The sequence below is a fragment of the Cokeromyces recurvatus genome (genome assembly GCF_025118155.1).
Source record: "Cokeromyces recurvatus strain NRRL 2243 chromosome Unknown BX663scaffold_5, whole genome shotgun sequence".
NCBI classification, from domain to species: Eukaryota; Fungi; Mucoromycota; class Mucoromycetes; order Mucorales; family Mucoraceae; genus Cokeromyces; species Cokeromyces recurvatus.
Window position 1 is genome coordinate 1,085,842 of NW_026251391.1, and position 24,538 is coordinate 1,110,379.

Below are 24,538 nucleotides of genomic sequence, written 5' to 3' on the forward strand. Positions count from 1 at the left end.
ATTCAAATAAATAATTTGTAAATATTTTATTGTAATTAAAAATAAAAAATTTCCGCTAGAAACACACAACACACACACATACGCATATAAATGTATATTTGTATACTTTAAGTCTGACAACAACGCTGTTGTAAAATTCTTATAAAACATAATAATTTGTGTGTTTACTTTTATTTTTATTGTTTTTTTTTTCTTTTCTTTTTTTTTTTCATCATGAATAATAATGATGAAGATTCAAAATATTTTACATTAACGGGTGCCTTAATGGCAGTTCTTTGTGTTTATGTTCTTTTGGGACGATTAATAGGAATGTATGTATTTGATCGTACAGGAAGTACAGGTTTACGAAGAAGATTGATGGTGCAAGTAGTCGTGTTGGGTGATATTGGTCGTTCACCGCGAATGCGTTATCATGCTACATCATTAGCAGAATCAGGATGTACAGTTGACTTGATTGGTTATACAGGTAAAGGAAAAAAATAAATAAAAATAAAAATAAAATTTGAAAGAGTCAATTGTATATATATAAATTAACATATTATTATTATAGAAACCAATCCTGGAGCAAGAGTTACTGTGAATCGACACATTCGTATAAGACGTATTCGACAAGCATGGTCTATTCCTGAAGGATATCCTAAATTATGTTATTTAATATGGGCTCCCTTTAAGGCCATCTTTTTAACTCTACAACTCTTTTGGGTAATGGCTTGTATTTCTCAAAAGCCTGATTTTATTATTATTCAGGTAAGAAAGAGGGAAAAAAAAAAAGAAATATACGTGTAACGTTTTCCCTTTTGTGTTTCTATAGAATCCACCTTCAATACCTACATTAATCATTGGCAAATTGGTTGCCATTTTACGTAAATCATGGTTTATTATTGATTGGCATAATTTTGGTTACTCGATTTTAGGTCTAAAATTTGGTATGGAACATAAGATAGTACGTTTAGCAAGATGGTATGAACAAAGATACGGTAAATCTGCCTTTGCCCATTTAACTGTCACAGATGCAATGCATCGAGAACTTGAAGAACACTGGCAAGTACAAGGAAAGATCTTGACGGTGCGTGATAAACCTCAATCTGATTTTAGACGACTTGATATTCAACACATTCATCGCCATTTTAGTGGATCGCTTGGCTTCATTGAACAACTTGTAAAGGAGACTACAGACGATGGAGAAAAGTTTTTAGGAAATTACAATGATCCGAAAAGGGGGACCTTATTGACTGACATTGAGGAAAATCAATTGGTTTGGAGACAAGAACGACCGAAATTAATCGTCTCCTCTACCTCTTGGACAGAAGATGAAGATTTTTCAATCTTGTTAAAGGCCATTGAATTATATGAAGCCAATGCAAAACCAACTGATCCTCGCTTATTATTTGTCATCACCGGTCATGGGCCTCAAAAGAAATTTTATCAAGAAAAGATAAAAGGGATGGCATTGAAAAAGACCCGAATTATTACAGCTTGGTTGGAGACGGTAGATTATCCTTTATTACTTGGAAGTGCAGATTTAGGTGTTTCATTACATACAAGTTCAAGTGGTCTGGATTTACCTATGAAAGTAGTAGATATGTTTGGATGTGGTTTACCTGTTTGTGCTATTACATTTCCATGGTAAAAAAAAAAATAACATGCCCAGTTTATTTTATACTTGAAATCACTTATTGTCTTTTATTTTAGTTTGGATGAATTAGTTCATGATGGTAAAAACGGTCTTGTATTTCAAAACAGTCAAGATTTATCAGAACAATTTATGGTAATTTGTATCTATTCCTCACTACAATACATGATATATTAACTTTATTTTTTAAAAAGGAATTATTTGTCAAAAACCCTAAAAAACTGGATGAATTTAGAGCTAATATCATTGAAGAATATTCAAATAATACATGGCAAAGACAGTATAAAGACCTTTTAGAAAAGTTATTTAACCAGGAGTTTAATTTTTAATAATATCGATTCTATTATTGCTGCTAAAGTAGTGATTTGTTATTTAATACGCTTATGTAGTACGACTTTTTTTTTTTCATTTTAGTACAGAATAAAATTTTGTTTTATTATACAACTTTATCTCCTCCTACTACCCCTTCCCTCTTTTTTTTTTTTTTTTTTTTTTTTTTTTCTTTCTTTCTTTTATAAAGGGGAAGGGAAACTTTAGCAATGCTTAAAATAACAGCCTTTTTTTTTTAATAGTAAATTAGAAATAAAGTACATTTATTTTAACGGATTATTATGACTGCTGTACATAACAAGGTTAAACTCTTGTTGACCTTCTCTATTTTAGGATAAATAATTATTTTTCTTTTGCATCATAGGAAAAAAAAAGTAGAGAAAGGTGATGACATAATATTAATAATAAGAGAAAAGGATCTATTCGGAAAAAAAAAAAAGAAAAAAAAAAGAGCCCCTTTCCTAATGAAAATCAATCTCGTTTTGGCAGTGAAGAGCTTATTAGTGTTATTCCATTAAATATATATAACTTTATGAGCTAATTTTCCTTTTTATTATAAACAAAAAAAAAAGGGGGGGACAGTTTCCTTATATAGACTTGGAAACTTATTTCATTTTGCCATAAATATGTTAACAAATATAAAATAATGAGAGTAACATTAAACAAGGAGATGGGATTCATATAAAACGAATCAAGAAATAGTATACTGTACTCTACTCTATTCTTCCTTTACAAATATTCATGTGTATAAAGATGTCTCTCTTTTATCAATTAAATTAAATTAAAACTATATATTTATCACCTTTATTTTTTTTTTTTTATTATTCTTGTATTTTCTATGATATAAAAGTAAATTTATTTCTATGGTTTCCAACTTGTACAACGTTAAGCTCCATTATCCGGATTGGTTATTCCGATAGTAATTTATTTAGTTAAAAATATGTATTTATTTATAATATTTTTCCCTCTTTCTATCTATAAACTTCATTTCTTTTATATATACACATATATCATAGAAAATAGTGAGGAAAAAAAAAACTTTTTCATACATATATTTCAAATCCTTTCCTTAAACATTATCTTTTTTTTTTTTTTTTTTTTTAAATGGGAAATCAAGCTAGTAAAGTAATTGAAAAAACCAAAGAACGAAAGCATACAACGAAAAGCAATCGAAGACGAAGTACGATTACTTTAGGAGGGAAACCACACTCGTCAGCAACACATGGTATTATGATTAAAGGGCAAAAGACGACGATAGCCAACTATGATTGGGTGGATGAACATAACGCTATCCAATTAATGCCACCACCACCGCAGCCCAAGTCAAGAAGACAATCGATTAGTGAATTCTTTTCAGGTCGTAAAAAGAGTCTTGTACAAGATGATTTTAGAGAATATGATCGACTTCAAAGACAGGTAAAATAAGAAAAGAAAAAAAAGAAGAGAATAGGATAATAATGAAATATGAATAGCATTATTTATTAAAAAGTGCTCGTAAATCAAATACATGGGCTCAATTACATGATGATATGACGATTGTAGATGCTGGTACTGGGAATGGTATTTGGGCCCTGGAGATAGCTTCAGAATATATGAATTCAAAAGTCGTTGGCTTTGATTTACGACCTCCTTCTGAACATCAACAAGGGAAACCAAAAAATTTACATTTCTATGAAGCAGATATTACAAAAATGTGGCCTTTAGACTCTAATTCGGTTGACTTGTAAAAGAAAAAAGAAAAAAAAACGGAATTATCATTACATGAATTCATTCATTTTTATTTTTATTAGTGTATTTCAAAGAAATATGGGACAAAATATACAAAAAGATCAATGGAGACATGTATTTCATGAAATGTTTCGAGTCCTTAAGCCAGGTGGTACAATTGAATTACTTGAAGCTGATTTATGGCATCATAATCCCGGACCAGTTCAAAAGGCATTCGATGAATTTTATCAATCTCAATGTACAGAAAATAATTTAGACTTTACTTTTACAGAAACAATCATTCAAAAAGAACTTGAATCAAATGGCTTTGAAGAAATAGATCATCGCACATTAGATATACCCATTGGTGAATGGCCACAAGAATCAGGTAACTCTTTTGTATTTATTCATGTATATATATATATATTTACTCTTACAATAAATCATCTTATAAATGCGATAGAATTGAAACAGTTTGGTTTTATCAATAAAGAAATTCAAAAAGCATCACTTCGAAATAGAAAAGGTTTTTATGTATCAAAATGGGGAATTACACCAGAGGACTACGAAATAGCTGTTAAAGAAGTATTATTGGAATTTGATGATTATCATGGATTTTCACGTTTTAATTGTTGGATTGTAAAGAAACCATCAAACTAATTTATATGATTTATTATAGACACTTTATTATTACTACTATGCTTTAAACATATACATGTATATATAAATATATACATGTATGTATATAATACGATTCCTTTCATTCATATGTATACAATTTTATTATATAATAAAAATAACCATGCTTTATTATTATTGTTAATAGAGTATAGAGGAGGAGGAGGAGGAGGAGTAGTGTAGTTAGTGTAGTTAGTTAGTAGTAGTAGTAGTAGTAGTAATTGTAGTTGTAGTAAATTAAAAAATATAAACTTTTATGCATACATGAATAAATGAATGATTACATAATAATGATATTATTATATCTAAATGATAATAAAATGTCAAACCACATAAAAATATATACAAAAATCCTATTTATATATACAAAAAAAAAAAAAAAAAAAAAAAAAAAAAAAAAAAAGAAAAGAAAAGTAATAAGCTTTCATCTTGAATACGGAGACCTTGATGGAATATGATAATGTCTTATCCTTGGCTATATAATATAAAATAAAATCAGTATAACGAAAAAAAAATATAAAATAAAATAAAAATAAAATAAAAAAATAAAAAAAAAATTTTTTTTTTCACTATAAATTTATTACATTTGGCGTATTATTATTATATCTGTTTGTTGGAGCAGGTAAACGAGTAGAAGAATAGAAATAGGAGGAAGTTGCTGAATGATGATGATGACTGTTATTATAAAATGAATTATCTGTTGATGATGAAATAGGAGCCCATCTACTCTTCTTTTTTGAAGGCTTTTCATTTTTTTGTTGTTCTTCTATTAATCGTTTTCTATTCTCTTCTTCTTCTTCTTGTTGCTTTAAATATCGTTCTCGTTTTTTATTTTCTTCCTCTTCTATCATCATTCTTTTTATAAGTTGGAATAACTTGTGTTTCTCTTCTTTTAAAAGTTCGATTTTTTCTTTAATTTCATGACTACTCAAACTCTTTTTTTCTTCAATTATTATAGGTGATCGTGATCGTTCTTCCTCTATCATTTCTTTCTTTTCTTCTGCAGGAGGTGAAGGTAATCCACCTACATGTTGTGGAAGAGGTGGTGGAGGGCTAATGCGAGGTAATTTTTGTTTACAACGTTTAATAATGACATGTTTGATAGCATTAAAATGTTGATTAGGTTGAAAATGGTAAGTAACGTTCTCCCTTTTTGATGTTTCTTTCAGTTCAAATAAAGTATCTTTCATGAATGATAACTATTTACAAAATATACAAAATAAAATAAATAAATAAAAAAAAAGAGAGAGAAAAAAAAAGAAAGAAAATAAATAAATAAATAGATTATTCACACTAGTATATAACTGAATAAAATTTAAAAAAAAAAAAAAAAATACATATTTGTTATAATTTACCTAGATTTTATTTGATAGGTTTTAACTTTAAGTCACTATTTTTAAAAAACGTTATTTTTTTTTTTAATGTGTGTGTGAAAAATACAAAATAAAAATAATACACAATATTTATCCCCCTTTTTTTTTTGAGTGAATAAATATATAAATATATATAAAAAAAAAAACTTACTTTCTTTAACAACAAAATAGTAGAATAGACTTGAATTAAAACAAAAAAAAGTAAACACGATAAAATAAATAATCAAATTACTTTCTCTATTCATTAATAAAAGCAATATAAAATAAGTAAGAAAAGAAAAAAAAAATTATAAAGGATGATTACAACAACGATGATAATAATAAAATTTAGAAAAATTGTTGTTAAAAAAAAAAAAAAAAAAAAAAAGAGTGACTCCATGTTTTTTTTTTTCCTTTTTACAAGTCAGAATTTAATTGTATTGGGCATGCTTTATTACTAATATTAAAGTAGTCTACTCAAATCCATTTTTTTTTGTTTTGTTTTGTTTTTTTTTAAACTTTCTTTCTATTATAACTTAATATGGCTGCCTCTACCTCAACAAAAGTGCTTTCTCTTTATCGTAATTTCATTCGTTATGGCCACAAATTTGCTTCATATAACTTTAGAGATTATGCCAATCGTCGCTCAAGAGATGCTTTTAGAGATAATATGAAAGAAACTTCACCAGAAAAGATTGCTGCTTTTATCGAAAAGGCTGAAAATGAATTAGCTATCCTTAAACGTCAAGCTACTATTAGTCAAATGTATACCAAGGGTGAACATTTGGTTGTTGAAGTTCCACGCAAGAATTAAAAAAGAAAAAAAAAACTTCCTTCAAATGTGGATTTGTAATCAACAGAATATATAACATGTGTATTTATTAGAATAAAAAGAGAAAAACAAACAAACAAACCAGTAAACATATACATGTGCATAAAAGAGTATGTTTATTCATCATGGCTAGCTGATATTTAGTATTTTTATTTATTTCATTCCAATCAGTTCATCAAGGTTCCTCCTCCTTCCGTATTGCCGCGCACTCTTTTTTTATTTTATTTTATTTTATTTTATTTTATTTTATTTTATTTTTATTTTATTTTATTTTATTTTTTTTTTATTTTATTTATTTCCAAGACAAGAAGGGAAGATGAGAATAGACTCTCTTTTTTTATTTTTGTTTATTGGTTACATGAACAAGTAAAATCTTCATCTCAAATAACGATTAATCAACATGTCAGAAAAAAATAAATAAATTATATACTGCTCTTAGACAACATAGCAGCCAATAATAATTCACCTTTTTATTATGTCATGGATAGTATATTTTATATGCAAATTACAATAGAATAAGCAAATAGAAAGATCCTTCTTTTTTTTTTTAAAAAAAAAAAGGAAAAAATAAAAGATGGATTGGATTTATTAAATTAAGAAAAGAGGGAATGACTGACAACTTCTTTGGGTAATGAAAATAAAAAGTCATATAGAAGAAGGCGAAGGGATAACTATTTGAGTTGAATAAAGTATTTGTCCAGTTTGTAGTAATGCTAGTCACACCCTATTTTATTTTTTAGCCAATCATAGCAAGGATAAGATTTATCTGTAGCATTTAAATGGGGGCAACTATAAAAAGTAGTGTACTTCTTGAGGTCATAGTATGATTACCATCCTCTTATCTTTAAGGAATTGAATAAAAATATAATCTTGACAGGACACTCCTTTACTTATATATGTTGTAGCAGTTAACTCTATCGATCTACTACCTTTTTATCAAGCGAGACTATCATATACCAATTTAGTTGTCTCTATTAGATCACTTCTTATAATATCCTTTTAACAATAAACAATTTTATTTTCTGACATAAATCATAGAGATGAGATAAAGTGGGGAGTTTTTTTTTTTTTTTTCTTTGGAAAAGTTCTTATAATATATAAGGTCTTTTTGAAATCTTATCTATGGTGCATGAAGTTTTATTTTAAAGAAGAAATTGTATTTATTCTGAATGTAGACTTCTTGAAGTATTATTTTCTGCCAATAGTGTTGCCTTCATTAAGTTGGTCACTTTGTATACAAATTGAATCTTTTTTTTTTTTCCTCAAGTGAAAAGTGTAACTTGAGCAACATAATCAGGTTTACAGAGTTACGTATTTTCATTTCTAAAGTCAAATCTTTTTTTTTTTTTTTTTCCATTTCATCATTTATTGAAGTTAAATGAATTTTATTTCTTCATGCTGAAATTGAAAAAAAAAAAATACATTTGCCTCTTATGATGATTTTTGCATATAAAAAGGGCTGCTGCCACTTATGTATACATATTTATACTTTTTTCTTTTTCTTTTTCTTTTTTTTTTAATCTGTTTATCTATTCTAAATAGTTAAATGTTACAACGTCAATTTATTCTTCAATATCATGTATTTCAGGCTTCAAAGGAAATAACATTGGATGTTCAAAAAAATGTATTCAATAATATTGTACATGAAAATCATGTATTGTATCAGATGGAAAAAAGAGATCGACCTAATAATTTAGTTCGAATTTTAGTTGAACTTCATAAATTAGGAGGTAAAAATGAGTAAAAAAAATAAAAAATAAAATAAAATAAAAGCCATAGTTACATACATAATAAATATGAATTTGATTCTTCATTGTCATTACTGCCACTGTTAGCAACACAGGAACAACTCTCTTTTGCATATCAAAGGGCATTACTGAATGTAGAACATAGTCTTTATAGACAACAAAATAAGAACGTGGTGATTCATCAAGATAATTGGCAGGAATTTCTCGGCCTATCATCGTAAGTCAATAGTAGGAGTAGTAGTGTAACGATAATAAAAGTTCAGCAGCTAATAGGATTAAAGATATTATGGTGATTACTTGATATTCTTTGATCGACAATTATCTTTATTAGGACTAGAGGAGACATTAAACACGTATTTTTATTCTATACAAACTTCTATTGGATCTCAACTTCAGCCTTTAGTTCAATTAGCCTTTGGAATTGAGAATGATCTTCCAGAAATAATCACCCAGGCACTTGCATATCATGCGTCTTCTTATCTTGATGTCTCTTTTATTCTTCTTGACACGGATCCTATTTCTTCATCTTCTTCTTTGTTTAGGTGTAATGACAAACAGGAAAGATTTGGAGATCATATTTTATTCGATTTCATTTCAGTAGATCCACGTTTTGATGGTAAAATTCAAGGAAATGATACATTTCAATCCACCCTCAGGCTTTTATTGAAAAGCAAAACAGATCTCATTAAATCCTATATGAAGGAATGGATAAATCAATCCATGACAGTAGAAGAAAGACTTGAAGCATTAGTTTATTCTACATTTTCCTTATTTAAAGCGTCTTCTTCTTTAACTAGTTATCAATTAGATTGGTTTCTAGCAGGAGATCATCTCATTTCTTCCATCCTCGCTATCAAACAAATCATTCCCGAGAAATATCTTGAGAATTGGCTTCATTTACAATTCCTTACAATGCTCTGTACATTTATAGCTCAAGGACGTCCAACTTTCATCATGAATAATAATTGTTGTTGTTGTTGTTGGAATACATGTATTTCTAATGTCATACAAAATTCGTTGGATGATCCAAAATTAATCCTTACCTTAGCCTCTATTATTAAACTCCGACAACAGTTCTCTTCCTCCTTTCAATTCGTCGAACATTCTTGTTTGGAAATAGTTAATATTTTAAATTTATTCTCAACTCAAAATGGTACATGGATTAAGAATGGATTAGGCTGGTTAAACTAAATCTTTAATATTGGAAAATAAAAGGATAATAATAGTATAAATCTAGACTTATTGTGCTAAAAAAAATAAAATAAAATAAAATAAAAAAAATAATAGGTTATTTTTTCTTTACGTCATAGGAGCATTACAATTGGTTAACAATTTATTAAAGAGTGTACACAGTAGATAATAATAAGCATATTATTGTAGTCAACACATATTTATGTATATAATATTATCATTTATCATACTTATCAAGGATAGCGGAAAGTAGTAAATAAGACATAATTAAAAAGTATGATTTAGAGTGACATTGTAAATTGAAAGGAGCTACTATTTCAAGATTAAGCTTAAATAATAAGTTACCGGGAAAACAGACAGCAATAATATGATAGTCATACTTTTGTACGCAGGTTCCCTTTTATTGTTATTATTGGTGTCCGGCTTCAATCCTGTTATTGTTAATTAAAGTCAAAATAGAAAGGAATATCATATATTTATATGTATATGCAAGTCAATAAACACAACAGGAGAACCTTTTTTTTTTTTTATTATCATTAAATTTTGTATACTATACTATTATGGCTCTCTTTAAACTTGTAGAATGAATTTATTTCTTCTTCTAATACATCTTTACTGACTACTTTTTATGCCTATTATTATCTTTCATAATTACTTATTTTATTTGCACTTTGTATTTAACTTTTATAAAAGCTGTAACAAGATAAAGTACTCTATTTTGTATATATATAAATATATATATATATTTTTTTTTTGTAAGAGTCTTGATAATAGCGTTTTTTCCACTTATCGCTATCACTAGAACTCTTTTCTCTCACTCTCTCCAGGAACTAGCAAATCATATACATTCAGATAACTGATATCTTACACTTGGCAGAGAAAGTATTGTCTCTGAATCAGTTACTTTTATGAAAGCCCTGCTCCACCATAAATATCAAAGGAACTCATCTTTAGAATTAAAAAAAAAAGTATCCTTATGCTCTTGAGGAAGGGTTTGTTCACATGAATTTGAGTTTTGATAAACGTGTTCTTTATCAGACGTATTTGATCACGATAGACTTCATATCTATCTCAATAGGTTTATTACATCAACGAGTGCTTATTTAAACAACAATGAATAAGAAGAAACTGTACTTTTACTACTCTTCAATTTTCAGCTTAATTAAAGATGATCATGTTAAAGAATAAATAGATTGATTGATAATGTGTCAAACTTTTGTTTGTTGAATACTGTCTCTAGATCAATACGAACTCAGTGTAAAAAAAAAAAAAAAAAAAAAAAAAAAAAAAAAAAAAAAAAAAAAAAAAAAAAAAAGGGTCAAAAAATAAAAATAAAAATCAATAAAGCTAAGCCACCCCCTTTTCATTATTCTGAAGAGAGCTAATATAAAAGTTCAAATAAAGGTTTCTTCTTTAAAGACAGACATGATTCCTTTTTATCAGCGAAATGTATAGTATTTAGTTAATAAACTAAACTACATCATTTTATCTTTGCGCTTTAAGATTCAAAATTTACTATTGAAAATTCTTTTTTTTTTCTATTTTTTGAAAGTGTTCATGAAAACCTTTAATTGTTACTATTACAGGAGCATAATGTGTCTCCAAGTTTGAGATATACATGTATAAATGTATATGTATACAAATAGATATACACATATACATATTTTTTGAAGCTTGGTTCGATTTGAATAAATCATGTCTATGATGCATAAATTTATATGGCGAAGGGGTGTACGTATAAATGTTTTATAATTTTATATTCAAAAAAAAAAAAAAAAATGTATGAAGCTACTCATTTGATCCTTTTTTTTTTTTTTTTTTTCTTCAATTATTTTAAGATTATAATAAATAATGTCTTCTCTAACAAGCATTGCAGTTAGTAAGTTGTACTTTTTTTTTCTTTTGAGTTATGAATATCTATAAACTATATAAATAAAATAAAAAAAAAGTGCATGTGCATGTACATGCTTTATTAAATTGTCTTTTTTTTTTTTTTTTTCTTTTTTCTTTAGATAAAAATAAAAAGGCTTTGCACCCAAGATTGCTAAACGTAAAGATCGTAATAGCGGAAATAAATCTAATAGTTCATCATCTAAATCTACAGCGCCAAAGGCTGTAAACAGTAATAAGGATGCAGTCCATCATGTTTCAGAATCAGCCATTCCATCACAACAACAGACACAATCATCTTCTACCAATGTTAAAACCCCTATTATGACACCCACTCCTATTGCTCCAGCTCCTACTCTTATACCTTCCTCGCTTAATACAACTTCACACACTGTGGATGCGCCACCACCACCACCATCATCACCTACTACTGCACTCTCTCCTGGACTTGTGAATGCTAAAAAGGAACCACTGACAGAAGAAGAAATGGCCATCAATGCATCTGGACCAGTCCATCGTCGTCGTCGACCCTCACATACAGTGTCTAATTATAGTAATACCTTACCTACTCCCTCATTTCTAAATCAACCCACGTCTCCAACCAATGCACCTTCACCTGTTGCACCTATTACAGAAAAATCGGATTGTGTTTATCATGAAGACGAACAGGCACCTAATTTAAAAGTAGAGCGTCTTACGCCTGATATGAGGTCAAAATTATATAGTAGTAGTAGCAGCAGAATACAGACACCTATCAAATCATCAGATGATGATATGGATTATGCTGATTTATTAGGGGATGATGATCATGAAGACTTTGATATAGATATAGATCGAAAACAGCAGCAGCAGCAGCAACAACAACAACGAATTGTTCCCAATGAACGAGAGATTTCGACTGAACGACAAGAAGAGACACAGAACACATCAGAAGAAGAAGAAGAAGAAGAAGTAAATATTATTACAGTCGAACGAAGACAAAGGCTAAGAAGAAAAGAAACAGCTAAACCAAGCCAAAGAATGAGAGAAGAATCAGAAATACAAGATGATGATGATGATGATGACGAAGAAGAGTATCAACTAGAAGAAACAGATCATGACAGTGATGGCAATTATGATGAAAGTCAAACATCGCGAAAGAAAGGAAAAGCAAAGGTGACAAGGAAGAAAAAGAATAGCAAAGGGAAAGAAAAGACAAGAAAGTCTCAATCTTCTTCAAATAATAATAATAATAGAAAATCAACGAAAAGAAAAGCAACAGCCATTTCAGTAGGTATCTCAATACCAGCAGTCGCTTCCTCTTCATCAGCAGGATCTGATTCAGCACAAGGGAGAGCTCAAAGTGAATCAGGAGAGGATGAAGGCGGTAAAAAGAAAAGGGGACGTAAAGGTGGTAGAGATGAGGATGACTTTCGTCTTGTTGAAAATATGAGAACATTGGATGATATTCATGAAGATCCAGCAAAGATTGAATACCTTGATAAGCCCATGTCTGAATTCACAAAGGACATTGATGGTATTGTTTCAAAGACATTTAAAGAAATGGAAATTCAACGACAGGCGGCTTTAAAGAAAGAGGAAGCTAAGAAGAACATGAGTCAGGAAGAATTGGAAGAGTTAAGGAAAAAGGAAGAAGAAGAAGAAAGGGAAGCAGCTAGAAAGAAAGAATTAGCAGAAAAGGCAAAAGAAGAAGAAAGAAGACGGCGTGAAGCAGAAAGGAATGTTTTAACAGAAACGTAAAGTAGTTTATTTTATTTAAGTTTGTTATATATATATATATTAAACTCATTTGTATATATAGATCGAATGCTGTTCAAGTACGAATTGTGAATGGTGAAATTGTACTGGATACAGATACATTAGTAGTAGAGAGAAGACAAGCAACAGACGACTATGATGGAGAGCCTAGAGAAATAGTTGAAGAAAATAGTATGTCAAGAAAAGTGAATAGTCAAACCTATGGTAAAAAAAAGCAGTCTTCTAAATGGGATGCATTAGAAACTGAATTATTTTATGAGGTAAAAAAAAAGATAAATAAATAGGAATACTATTTATATTATGTACTCATTCATTCGTTTATTATGTCATCAAGTGTTTGTCACAATTTGGCACAGACTTTGAAATGATATCACAAATGATGCCTGGTAGAACGAGAGGACAAATTCGAACTAAATTTAATAAGGAAGAGAGATTAAATCCTATGAAAATAACAGAATATTTAATCAAGAAACGAAAGCCATTAGGTATGAAGAATTAGTGTAAATTAGTTTATGATTATTCACTTCTATTATTTATTAGATATTGAGAAATTTAAGGAAATGGCAGGTATCGAACTAGAAGCTGTACCAGAAGATTTTCATGAAATGCAACTTGCATAAAAATGAAAAAATGAAAAAATGAAAAAAAAAAGAAAAAGAAAGAAAAAATAAATAAAATAAAAGGGAATTATTTTGTTAAAATCATAGCTTGAATGACGCCTTCTTTTTGTATTTGAATAGTACGATTTTTTGGAGGGGGTAAAGGTGAGTCAGGATCAGATTGCTGAGTAGGTACAATAACATATTGGTCAGTTAAGATACGACCTAAATAAATAAATTTGACACGAGTGTATTTTATACTTTCCAAGTGAGGTAATAATGTACGTCGAAGTCCAGCAAGAGTTAAATAAGGAGGTTGAGTAGGAACTTTTATATGAATATCTTGTCCATTATTTGAAAGTCGAACACATATTGGCCATTCTGTAGTCGTTATATTTTCTTGTTTTTCTATTGAATGTATTGATAGTTCTTTAGTTGATAATGAACTTTGATGTTGCTGTACTATATATATATATATATATATATATATATTAGCAAATATCATGTATGAGTTTTATTATATATGTATATACTTTCTGTAGTTTGTTGTGGTTGTGATTGAGATTGCTCTGATGTGCAATTAGTTGTTTCTCGATTATCATCATTAGAAGGTACTGATGAACAGCAGCCCATGTTAAATTCCTGTAATTATTGAAACAAGAGAAAAAGATATATTTATATATATAAAAGAGATAAAAATACAATAATTTAAAAAAAAAAAAAAAAAAAAAAAAAAAAAAAGAAAAAAACTGAAAACAAACATTTTTTTTTTTTTTTAAATAATCTACCCACATACACACACACACACACAAAAACAAGGTTTATTTTTTGTAACATATTTACAACTTGTTCTGTCTTTTGTTTTTTTTAGGCTTCAACGTATTCTACTACAAAATAAAAATGGATATCAAGTAACATGCGTATATAAAATAATAACTTACATTCATTATTATTGCCTGTTCTATTGATCCAATTTTCTTTACTAAGTCTACTTTTGACAAATGACGAAAAAAGGATAAATTCAAACACAATTAATGTATCAATGGTAAGTTGTATTGCACCACAAATAATAAACTGGAGTGGTGATTTATTGAAAATGAAATAAAACAACTTAAACCCATCACCCAGAAACTAAGAGAAGAGAAGAAGAAAAAAAAAAAGTTTGAATAATACATGATAGTGTTTGTATATCGAACTCGTATTTACCCAAGTTAATAAGACTAATAAACTGAATCCTGAAGTCGATTTACGCTTAAAATTTGAAATACACTGAGGAAGTGGAAGTGTAGACTCAATACCTAAACTAAGAAATCCCAAAATTTCAATAAAAGTTGAATATCGACGTAATAATAAATAAAGGAGTGCAATTAATGTAGTAAAGACTAATAAGCAATTGATGTAATCCAAATAATGATCCCAGTTCCAAAATGGCATACGCCAACAAGATTTGCTGATAGAATTGGATTGTCTTTCTTCCTCTTGTCCTATTAACCATTCTTCTTCTTCTTCTTCTTCAAGTGAAGAAAATGAGTGATGCAATTCATTATAAAGAACTGCAAAACTGGAATCATGTTTATAGCGTATTACAATTTCTAATAACACTAACATTGCCAAAATAATTGCAATAGACTGTAAAAGTAGTGTTACTTCAAATCGTTTTCCTAACCTATGTATTATATTATATTCAATACATATACACATTGTATTCATTTAAATAATAATAGTTATTTTTACCAAAAAAAGATTCGAAGAATACTATATACATTTAAATTAATTTAAATAAAAGACATGTAATATGTATGATATATTTACTTTGCGAAAAGAAGGATAGCACAAGTTATAATATTGAAACCAGCACTTGATTGCTTTCGTCTAATTAAAAATACTTTTACATGTAAATATTAATGTTTATAACATTTAATTAAAGCATTTTTATTGTAATTATTATTACTTGGTCGATATAGCCCACAATAGGGCCTATCACCATAGTTATTGATAATAGTATTGAAAAGAGTCCAGCCATTATTTTATATTTGTAAAGAATGAATGAAAGGAAAAAAAAAAAAGCTATATGAATATATTACATATTATATATTTTATTTACATATTTCAAGGAACGACTTATTTATAATTTAGTCTTTTATTTAGTAAGGAAGAATCTGCAATTGAGGTTAGGTTAATTACATTTGACATTATACTTTGTTGTTGATGCATTTCTATTAACGCTTCAAGCTCTTTGATTCTTTGTTGTTGTAGTCTTAAATTATCGTGTAAAGAGTGGATATGATCGACGGATTTCTTTAAAATTGTACCTTTGCTTAATTTCAGGTCTTGATTATTATTCGGTAAAAGAAATAGTAGATCATTGATACGTTCATTAATATCATCTCTTCTTCTTCTCTCAATTGCATTGTGTGACTCTCTTCGATATTTTTTCTTTTCAAACATCATTTGTATACTATACAATAGTGGCTATTGAGTTACTTTTATTCATTTATTTAGTAGATATGTATATAATATTACTTTCTTTGAGCAACGTCTTCTTCTTCCTCTAAGCTATCAAGAGGACTAGTATGATAAGTCTGCTGTTGAGCTGAATTTATCATTATGTTATCCATATTAGATACATGTTTAGTATTCAGAGATGCCGTATTATGTTGTGATGATGATACATCATACTGTTGCATATTGTTATTAATAATAATAGAAAAGAAAATAAAAGTGTTAGAATGCATCTTTAGGTGTTTTTATAAAAGGGGATTTATGTGTATAACCTTGTGATACGGATCATGGGCTAAATGAAGAAAAGTGAATACTGTAAATAATGTATCTGTTAAAAAATTTGAATTCAAAAAAAACAAAACAAAATATAATAATAAAACACTCGTTATATTCTCATAGAACATGAAACCTTTACTATCTTTATTTTCAAGTAACTTTTACTCTGCATAAGGAGAATAATACAAAAAATTGTATGGGGTAATCAAGTGTGCTTAAGGATGTCTATAGGGATTTATTTTCTACCATGTGAAACCATGCTTGAGAGATATGATGAATTACCTTAATCAGGTCAAAAATGATGATAAAACCTTATTAGGTTTCTTGAGAGATACAGTTTTTATGGATGAATTATAGATCATACTTGTAAAAACTATTTATTCTAAAAGGGAATCGTGATCAAAGATGCTATTTTAATTCCTTCTATGAATGGAAGAATGTCCTCTTGCATTCCATACAGAAAGCATATTTTTTTTTGGACGTGTTGACATAGCCTTGTCACCGTCTCTTGCAGGTAGTTGTAAAGCAAAAAAAAAAAATGCCATCTTTTGACATATGAAAATGTGTTAAAGGGTCGTTGTTACTGTACTGATTGCATATTTTAGACGTTTTATATTCATCAATTATGGCAGCAATCAAGTCTACAACTGTTTCTCTCTCTTTTCTTTTTTTTTTAAGAGTTCACTAGAACATACCTGTGATATCATATATGTTGCCTTTGAGCTTTACTAGGTCTTTTTTTCAAACATCCCAAAGCCAAGGACTATAAGAGGTTTTTTCTCTCTGCCCATTTAGAATTTGGCAAGCTTCTACTTTTGGTTTCTTTGAAGATAAGAATAATAAAATCGGCCCTGCTTGTCAAAACCAATAGTTAAATGTATTGATTACTTTGTTCTGGCAAACTTTCTTTGTGATTCTTATTTCCTTTATTTATGTGTTTATTGTTGAGCGAGTGGCCTGCTCTCTTCAATCCACACACGTCATTTCTATTTTAATGGATTAGGGAGAGCTTTTAACCTCATCTCTGTTATATATGACCTACTTATATTTTCTGATTCGATTGCATCTCACTTTTTTTAAAATTTCTTCTTTTTTGTTACGTATAATATACTTGTACATTTGTTAAGAGAATCTAATATGAATACAATAAAGAAGTGATCATATTATTGTTGATGAAGTGATGGATCTAAGCATCTTGTTAGATTGACTTTTTTTTTTTTTCATTATGAACATTATAGATTTAGGTTATTATAGATAATAAAAAGTTCGAAAGCTAACATTTTCCTGTCTGAATTTCCTTGTTCTGTCTAAAAAAGGTAAATGTATTATTTAAATTTTAATTTTGATTCGTCTAAAAAAAAACTAACATCATCTGAATTCTAAGTGTAAAAAATTGTATTATTTTCACGTGCAAAAATATGTACACATATTCAAAATAATATAAACAAATAAAAATCACGACACTGCTAATACCTGTTTTCTGATTTCTCCCCAAAAAAAAAAAAAAAAAATAAAGAAAAAAAAAAAAGAAAAATATTTATTTATTTATTTTTTCCCTTTTCCTTTTCTTTATTTTATTTTTTTTTTTTTCTAATTTCTTAAATAAAAATGACGCAACAACGTCAAACTTCACCTATGTCAATTACACAACTTGTTCATAATAACGATATAGAAGATCCAGATGTAAAATTAGCAGCAGAAGTATTAGGTGATATGGCAAGATTAAAACATAAAAATGTTATTAATTTACCACCCATTTCAACACCTTCTACCACGCCTAGCTCACCTTTACCTACACCTACTACTTCCTCAATGAATGAACAACGATTATCATTTTCAAGTGACTCTACTATGAACGAAGATAGTCAACAGCGACAATCTTCAAATTTTATCCATCGAGTCTCTAATATTCCAATTGTTAACAGCGCTTTAAAGGCTTATGAAAATTCAAAGAATTCAAGTTCTGTCATGAAATATGGTGCTGAAATGGTTGAATCATTTGCAGCCCCTATTTATGACAAGTTTGGTAAACATGCTTTATCTGGAGTTGATGAATGGGGTTGCAAACAACTGGATAGGGTAATAAATTAGTACTCAGTTCTTTTCTTTTTTTTTTTTCATTAAACACTTGTAAATATAGTTAGGAGAAAAATATCCTCATTATGTTAATCCAAAGGAAGAAATGAAAAAGGAAGATATGGATACTGAGGAAGATGAAGATGATGATGACGCAAGATCTGCTACTTTTGCTCTTTCTAGAGCTACATTAGTTGATGATAATATAGAAGGAGGAATCCGTAGAAGAAGAGAAAATGAAGAATGTAAGTAAAAAATGATAATAGTAATATATTTTTATTTATTTATTTATTTGTTTAACACTTGAAAAATAAAATAAAATAGACAAAGCTCGATCTCGTAATGCTTCCCGATCTACATCTCCTCATAGACCTCATGGTATTACAAAAGCTATGCCTTATAGATATCGTCAACAACCCCTTGTACGTAGTAAATGGCATCAAATTGTTATGCATGCTTCTTCTGCTGCAGGAACAACGGCTGCAGTTATAAGTGAAGAAAGTATGAAATGTTTAAAGTATTGTCTTAGTTGGCTACAGGTAAATTCCCATTCTATGCACACATATTTATTATTTTAGTTAACCCCAACTATAAATGTTATTAGTATGCTTCACAACATATTGATCAGCAGATGACTTTACTTCGTGATTTTTTAGTCTCTTTAACATCCAACACTACAAAGGAAGTAACGACTTATGATAATAACCCATCTTCGACATTAACAAAAATAAAAAAGGAAATAGTGGATACACTTCGTAAAGTAGTTGATGTGATATCTAAATATGCTGGTACAGGATTACCTGAGCAAGCTAAAGCAGCTGTACGTGGATTTATTCTTGCACTACCAACACGTTGGGCGATTTTAAATAATAGTACGACTTCATCAAACACAACTTCTCCTTCCACCTCTCCCTCTATAAAGCCCGTAAACACAAATGTTCAAGAGACTTCAATCAAATTATTGAATTTTGGTGGTGAATCGATTGAAATGATACATTCTGTATCTAATGTTTTTTCTGATACCATTGAACGTGCTGAATTATGGTTGGAGCGTCTTCGTGTTGTTGGTGTTGCAGGACATCGAGTTTCTTCTACTCAACCACAGCAAATGGATTTAAATTAATTTATATACCACACACACACACACCATTCATTCCTTTTATTTTATTTTAGTATATCTCTCTTTACTGGACTTTTTTTTTTTTTTTTTTTTCCTTTTTTCTTTCTTTCTTTCTTTCTTGCATTCCATTCTTTTAATTCATTCTTTATATGGTCTTTTTTTTTTTTTTTTTTTTTATACATTTATACAAAAGAAAAAAAGAATAAAAATAGCTTATAATTTGATTCACTCCTTAAATTGTATAACATTCATATTTTATTGATATTTATAAAAAAAAAAATAATAACATATATACATTATACAGTAATAATATGATTTTATTACCATACAAAAAAAAATAAAGCGAGTATATTTACAGATAAAATAATTTAAAGCATAGATTGAACCAATTTGTTAATAAATTGTTCACGGTTACCAGTATCACCACCTTCAATAAAGTTGAGGAATTTGCGTTCTCTCCACATGTTATTGGGATTAGAGAGCTTGAAGGGCCAAAGGAAGTTGGAGGCTTCCTTAAAATGAGGACCGACAGTGGCAATTTCATGGATAAGATCTTCAACACAAATGATGTTGTACTTACCAAGGGCCTTTTCGATAATAGAATTATCATGAATAGGGATACGTTGCTTATTTACCTTAGCATAACCACGCTTGTAAATCAATTGACGGATGGTCTTCATGTTGGGATAACCATAAGCAACATAGGGTTGGATCAATTGGAGCATTTCAGAGGTAGCCTTATTAAGACGAACAAAGACACCATTATTAATTTGCAAGAGACGCAACAATTGAAGAACTTTACGAGGCTTGGGTGCAATATTGTTGATACCTCGAACACGAACAATGAAAACAAGTCTTTCTTGAGCAGGAACATAATAATTACCTTGAGCCTTAGCTTGACGACGAAGACGAATTTCGTTACGTTCAGCAGCCTTATATTCAGCTTGATATTTGGAGGCACGCTTAAAGATTTCACGTCTCTTGGCTACCTTGGCCTATTAATCAATAACGAAAAAAAGACAAGTTAGTTATTATATACTAAAAAAAAAGAAAAAGAATAGAAAATTTAAAAGAATTAAACAAAATCAGCCCCGAAAGATGGTTAACTAATTTAGGCAGCATCGAGTGCAATCTAGCCAAATAAAATGGGTGTAGACCCAATTCATCATATTTGCTATTCTTTTAATTTTTTTTTAAAAAAAAAGAATAAATACTTGCCTTTCTAAGTTCTGTCTTTTGAGCAGCAGTAGCAGCCTCAGAAGCAACCATAGTTTTTCTCTTCTTTAAAAGAGTTTCAGGAATAAGAACATCATTAACTGTAGGAATGTTACTATTATAAAAAAAAGTTATAAAGGTTAATAAACAAACATACACACACTTAATGGAATAATTCTAAGTGACACTGTTTTTTTTAAACAAAAAAAAAACGTCGTTAAAATAATTCCCACAAAAGCGTATAATTGACGACTATAAATTTAATAGCCTGCTTCTCTTTTTTTTTCAGTGAAGAAAAACAAAAAAAAGCAAGCTACATATCCTTATACATATATATAAGTGATGTATAGATAATAGCTATACAAATTTAGTTGCGTGTCATTCAGAAAGAACTGTTTGAAAAAAATAAAGAAGTTCCTGAATGTAAAACACGAACATAATAATATTAAAGGTCTAATGAAAAAAAAAACACTAAACCTCAGCTCCTTCATAACTCCAGGAAGGTGTCAATTTCCAGTAAAATGGAGATGAAGTGTCAACATTTTTTTTGTAAAAGATAGAAAAAAAAAGTAGACAAAAGAATCTTTCTTTTAGGTTTTAAAATAAAGAATTACAATTGCATACTTATTTCCCATCTTTATATGTTTTTTTTAAAAAAAAAAAGAAAAGAAAAGAATAACGCTCTTGAATGGTTATTTTTTTTTTTTTAATAATAAAAGAAACTTACTAGGCAACCATTTCAATATGCGTATAATAAAGAAAAGATGAAAGAAAAATAAATAAACAAAAAGCCACAAGATTTAAAAATTATATACACAATAAAAAAAAAAAATTTTTTTTTTCTACATCAGCTAAAAGCCACAAACATTTATTGGATTGGTCAGCAAACTATTTGAGAGATTTTCTTAAACTAAAAGTAATAAGACAGAAACTATTGCTTCTAATTTTATTTTATAAAAATAACTATTATCGTTCAACAGCGGATAAATATTATTATAGCAATGACTAAAGTCGATAGCATTAGTATATTATATGTATATAGCTGTATATAAATAGTATGTGTATATAGATGTATATTTGCATATGTGTATGTATATGTATATGTGTATGTAGATGCATATTTGCATATTTGTATATATTTCTCCTACTGTAATTTTACACTTTTATAAGCTCATCTATTTTATCTTCGTTATTTTATTAGACTTAATTAAATTTCCAAGTTCGAATGTTCAGTTGTTTCAAATAAAAATAATAAATAATTTACTTTTTATGGGAAGAGTACATATTTTTATTATTATTATATATTGTTATCTTTGTAGAATAGTTGAGTAGTACAAAACAAAAGGAATTAAATAATGTAACTCTTTCAACATTGGAAGTATGCATCTTTAATGATCTATAGTGAGAGTGGAAATAGATAGATTTTTATATGTGTATATATACCTATATTGGTTTTGTTTTTATATCATGCGATTTTATTTTAAACTTTACATAGTTTAAGTCCATTATTAGCTTGATGCTTCTTAATAGCCAAGCCAATTTTATTGTCGCTCATATCAAATTGTGTATAAAAAGCATTGGTGAAAGCTGATCCAATGACATAATCAGTGTCCGAGTCACTCTTACCAATATGAGTACGGCACATTTCGCAACAAGTGTTCACTTTACGAGGTCTACTCCAATATCCAGGAGGAACAGTCGCTTTTACATTACCAAATGTAATCTGGAGAGAAGTGAGGTGATCCATTAAGCAGCAAGGGATTTTAAAAGTATTATCTGGTTCATCGTATTCAGCATACCAATGCTTTCTAAATATCTCGGCTAAAATAATTAAAAAAAAAGAAAAAAAAAACAATGTTTGAGATATAAACATAATTATGTATCTTTCTTCTAAGAATTTACCTTGCTTATTTGGTAATCCAATAACATCTGTAGATGAACTGAAAACAGCCTTTGCGTTATGACTCACATTGAAACGAAGGTCATTTTTGAACTTGAAAGCTGTTACAGGAACTTCCCAACTACCAGTCTTAGATTTCTTATCGTCAATGTTGACATAATACAAATCTCCTTTGATAGCATTATAATCAACACCACCTAATATATATAAATATATTATAAGTTAGGTTAGTTGTATTTAATATAAGTGACATAATTAGTTTATATTACCAATAACAAGATAACCAGCAGGCTGATTTACACAACGCTTTAAAACACCAAAACCACCTGGTGTTACATTGGATGAACCAGAACTGGATGAACCAGAATTGGATGACACAGAGCCAGAATTAGATGATGTAGGACCAGAATTGGATGATGAAGAACCAGAATCAGAGAAGCCAGAATCAGAGAAGCCACTACCACTTGAAATAGTAGTGTACATACCAAACTGTGCACTTGTTAACCCAGTACTTTGTTGATAAGCATTAGGAATAAAGCCAGAATCGCTAAGATCACGCTTTGAATGATGTTTATGTGGTGGATCAAGGTCAACATTTCTACCGAGACCAAGATAGCCATCAAATCCTTTATTAAAATGTTTCATATCGTACGCACCACCAAAGGGCATATGCTTCACAGTTAATCCTGCAAACCTAAAGGTATCTTTATAGAGGGTTGTACGAACGATGCCTTTACCATAATCCATTTCAAATGATCGACCAGTAGAGATAGATGTCGTTGAGTTTCTAGGATTATATGCTTCACGACATCGACAGTCTTTAGTGTCACAATGAATATCGCGTACCCAAGAAAATCCAGAGGAAGTATCAAATGCCATGATAAGCTTTTGAGGTGGGTTACCAATCTCAACAACGCCACCTAGCATTCCATTTTGTAAATTTTCGGCCTCGCCTAGTGCATAATCGGGTTTACTGGATCGTTTATAATATAAAGGGATTTTTTGGATTGTATCGGCAGTAGCAACTGATGTTAATAAAAGTGTTGCAAGATAAAATAAAGTTGATTTCATTAAATAAAATGAAGATATATACACTTAATTGTTGAAGTCGTCTATAGAATCAAAGTTAAATTTATAGGAACAAATTCAAAAAAAAAAAAAAAAAAAAAAAAAAAAAAAAAAGAGAGAGAGAGAGAGCGAAGAAAAAAGAAATAAATATTTATAAATATATCTATATATAACACAATTTAATATTATTAACATCTGTATGTCAAGAAGAGATTCCGACAATAACGTCTTTCTTTATTTATTATTATTATTTGGAGTTTGAAATATACTAAAAAAAAAAAAAAAAAAAAAAAAAAAAAAAAAAGAAAAGGCACATACTGTCTAATATAATAAACCTTTCTTCCTTTTATCATTGTTTGATATACTGCACAAATGAAGAAATACCTCTTTTTCTCTCTAACTTTATGTTACTTTAGGAAGGCCTATTTTTTTCATTCTTTTTAAATATGATAAAATACTTTTCTCTCTATGTGGTTTATGGGTTCAATCCTTATAGCTTTCTTTTTTTTTTCTTTCTTTCTTTCTTTCTTTCTTTCTGTTCCAAAATTAGTATGAATTTATGATTGACTAATTAATAAAAAAAAAAAAAAAAAAAAGTCAAAAATAATATAAGAATTCAATTATCTATTTATTGAGACCGTATTTTCTCACCTTTTATTTTAT

At 28.8% G+C, this 24,538-nt stretch overlaps 12 protein-coding genes across 12 annotated transcripts; 6 read left to right on the top strand and 6 right to left on the bottom strand.

The window, feature by feature from the left end:
* The first annotated feature begins 186 nt into the window (after positions 1-186).
* BX663DRAFT_500926 (uncharacterized protein) lies at positions 187-2,090 on the top strand. Its single transcript, XM_051526403.1, has 4 exons — positions 187-466; positions 551-747; positions 812-1,626; positions 1,693-2,090. Exons 1-4 carry the CDS (start codon positions 214-216, stop codon positions 1,808-1,810), a joined length of 1,383 nt encoding a protein of 460 aa, XP_051385778.1. The 5' UTR covers positions 187-213; the 3' UTR covers positions 1,811-2,090.
* A 1,402-nt stretch (positions 2,091-3,492) lies between these two features.
* BX663DRAFT_429830 (S-adenosyl-L-methionine-dependent methyltransferase) lies at positions 3,493-4,330 on the top strand (the record flags this gene model as incomplete). The annotated part of the gene is made up of 3 exons (XM_051522758.1): positions 3,493-3,686; positions 3,754-4,058; positions 4,134-4,330. 3 exons carry the CDS (start codon positions 3,493-3,495, stop codon positions 4,328-4,330), a joined length of 696 nt encoding a protein of 231 aa, XP_051385779.1.
* Positions 4,331-4,757: 427 nt separating this feature from the next.
* On the bottom strand, positions 4,758-5,652 carry BX663DRAFT_500930 (uncharacterized protein). The gene is made up of 2 exons (XM_051526404.1): positions 4,933-5,652; positions 4,758-4,823 (listed from the first exon to the last, which is right to left on the bottom strand). The coding sequence occupies exons 1-2, from the start codon at positions 5,536-5,538 to the stop codon at positions 4,773-4,775; spliced, it is 657 nt and encodes a 218-aa protein (XP_051385780.1). The 5' UTR covers positions 5,539-5,652; the 3' UTR covers positions 4,758-4,772.
* A 482-nt stretch (positions 5,653-6,134) lies between these two features.
* BX663DRAFT_500932 (uncharacterized protein) lies at positions 6,135-6,842 on the top strand. The gene is made up of 2 exons (XM_051526405.1): positions 6,135-6,793; positions 6,815-6,842. Exon 1 carries the CDS (start codon positions 6,242-6,244, stop codon positions 6,512-6,514), a length of 273 nt encoding a protein of 90 aa, XP_051385781.1. The 5' UTR covers positions 6,135-6,241; the 3' UTR covers positions 6,515-6,793; positions 6,815-6,842.
* Positions 6,843-8,043: 1,201 nt separating this feature from the next.
* On the top strand, positions 8,044-9,582 carry BX663DRAFT_500936 (uncharacterized protein). The gene is made up of 3 exons (XM_051526406.1): positions 8,044-8,262; positions 8,368-8,497; positions 8,562-9,582. Exons 1-3 carry the CDS (start codon positions 8,079-8,081, stop codon positions 9,469-9,471), a joined length of 1,224 nt encoding a protein of 407 aa, XP_051385782.1. The 5' UTR covers positions 8,044-8,078; the 3' UTR covers positions 9,472-9,582.
* Positions 9,583-11,284: 1,702 nt separating this feature from the next.
* On the top strand, positions 11,285-13,773 carry BX663DRAFT_294073 (uncharacterized protein). The gene is made up of 5 exons (XM_051522018.1): positions 11,285-11,350; positions 11,484-13,097; positions 13,163-13,379; positions 13,454-13,604; positions 13,660-13,773. The coding sequence occupies exons 2-5, from the start codon at positions 11,686-11,688 to the stop codon at positions 13,737-13,739; spliced, it is 1,860 nt and encodes a 619-aa protein (XP_051385783.1). The 5' UTR covers positions 11,285-11,350; positions 11,484-11,685; the 3' UTR covers positions 13,740-13,773.
* On the bottom strand, positions 13,664-14,439 carry BX663DRAFT_500942 (uncharacterized protein). The gene is made up of 2 exons (XM_051526407.1): positions 14,252-14,439; positions 13,664-14,180 (listed from the first exon to the last, which is right to left on the bottom strand). Exons 1-2 carry the CDS (start codon positions 14,349-14,351, stop codon positions 13,807-13,809), a joined length of 474 nt encoding a protein of 157 aa, XP_051385784.1. The 5' UTR covers positions 14,352-14,439; the 3' UTR covers positions 13,664-13,806.
* A 65-nt stretch (positions 14,440-14,504) lies between these two features.
* BX663DRAFT_500947 (uncharacterized protein) lies at positions 14,505-15,754 on the bottom strand. The gene is made up of 3 exons (XM_051526408.1): positions 15,670-15,754; positions 15,531-15,583; positions 14,505-15,384 (listed from the first exon to the last, which is right to left on the bottom strand). The coding sequence occupies exons 1-3, from the start codon at positions 15,739-15,741 to the stop codon at positions 14,850-14,852; spliced, it is 660 nt and encodes a 219-aa protein (XP_051385785.1). The 5' UTR covers positions 15,742-15,754; the 3' UTR covers positions 14,505-14,849.
* A 57-nt stretch (positions 15,755-15,811) lies between these two features.
* Positions 15,812-16,419, bottom strand: BX663DRAFT_468581 (Myc-type, basic helix-loop-helix domain-containing protein). Its single transcript, XM_051524094.1, has 2 exons — positions 16,242-16,419; positions 15,812-16,176 (listed from the first exon to the last, which is right to left on the bottom strand). The coding sequence occupies exons 1-2, from the start codon at positions 16,403-16,405 to the stop codon at positions 15,840-15,842; spliced, it is 501 nt and encodes a 166-aa protein (XP_051385786.1). The 5' UTR covers positions 16,406-16,419; the 3' UTR covers positions 15,812-15,839.
* A 1,649-nt stretch (positions 16,420-18,068) lies between these two features.
* On the top strand, positions 18,069-19,765 carry BX663DRAFT_500953 (transcription factor Opi1-domain-containing protein). The gene is made up of 4 exons (XM_051526409.1): positions 18,069-18,575; positions 18,637-18,817; positions 18,897-19,111; positions 19,177-19,765. The coding sequence occupies exons 1-4, from the start codon at positions 18,105-18,107 to the stop codon at positions 19,693-19,695; spliced, it is 1,386 nt and encodes a 461-aa protein (XP_051385787.1). The 5' UTR covers positions 18,069-18,104; the 3' UTR covers positions 19,696-19,765.
* A 153-nt stretch (positions 19,766-19,918) lies between these two features.
* On the bottom strand, positions 19,919-21,666 carry BX663DRAFT_500957 (ribosomal protein L30, ferredoxin-like fold domain-containing protein). Its single transcript, XM_051526410.1, has 3 exons — positions 21,635-21,666; positions 20,911-21,022; positions 19,919-20,687 (listed from the first exon to the last, which is right to left on the bottom strand). The coding sequence occupies exons 1-3, from the start codon at positions 21,643-21,645 to the stop codon at positions 20,061-20,063; spliced, it is 750 nt and encodes a 249-aa protein (XP_051385788.1). The 5' UTR covers positions 21,646-21,666; the 3' UTR covers positions 19,919-20,060.
* A 512-nt stretch (positions 21,667-22,178) lies between these two features.
* On the bottom strand, positions 22,179-23,969 carry BX663DRAFT_500959 (aspartic peptidase domain-containing protein). Its single transcript, XM_051526411.1, has 3 exons — positions 23,077-23,969; positions 22,810-23,004; positions 22,179-22,728 (listed from the first exon to the last, which is right to left on the bottom strand). The coding sequence occupies exons 1-3, from the start codon at positions 23,876-23,878 to the stop codon at positions 22,388-22,390; spliced, it is 1,338 nt and encodes a 445-aa protein (XP_051385789.1). The 5' UTR covers positions 23,879-23,969; the 3' UTR covers positions 22,179-22,387.
* Positions 23,970-24,538: the final 569 nt, after the last annotated feature.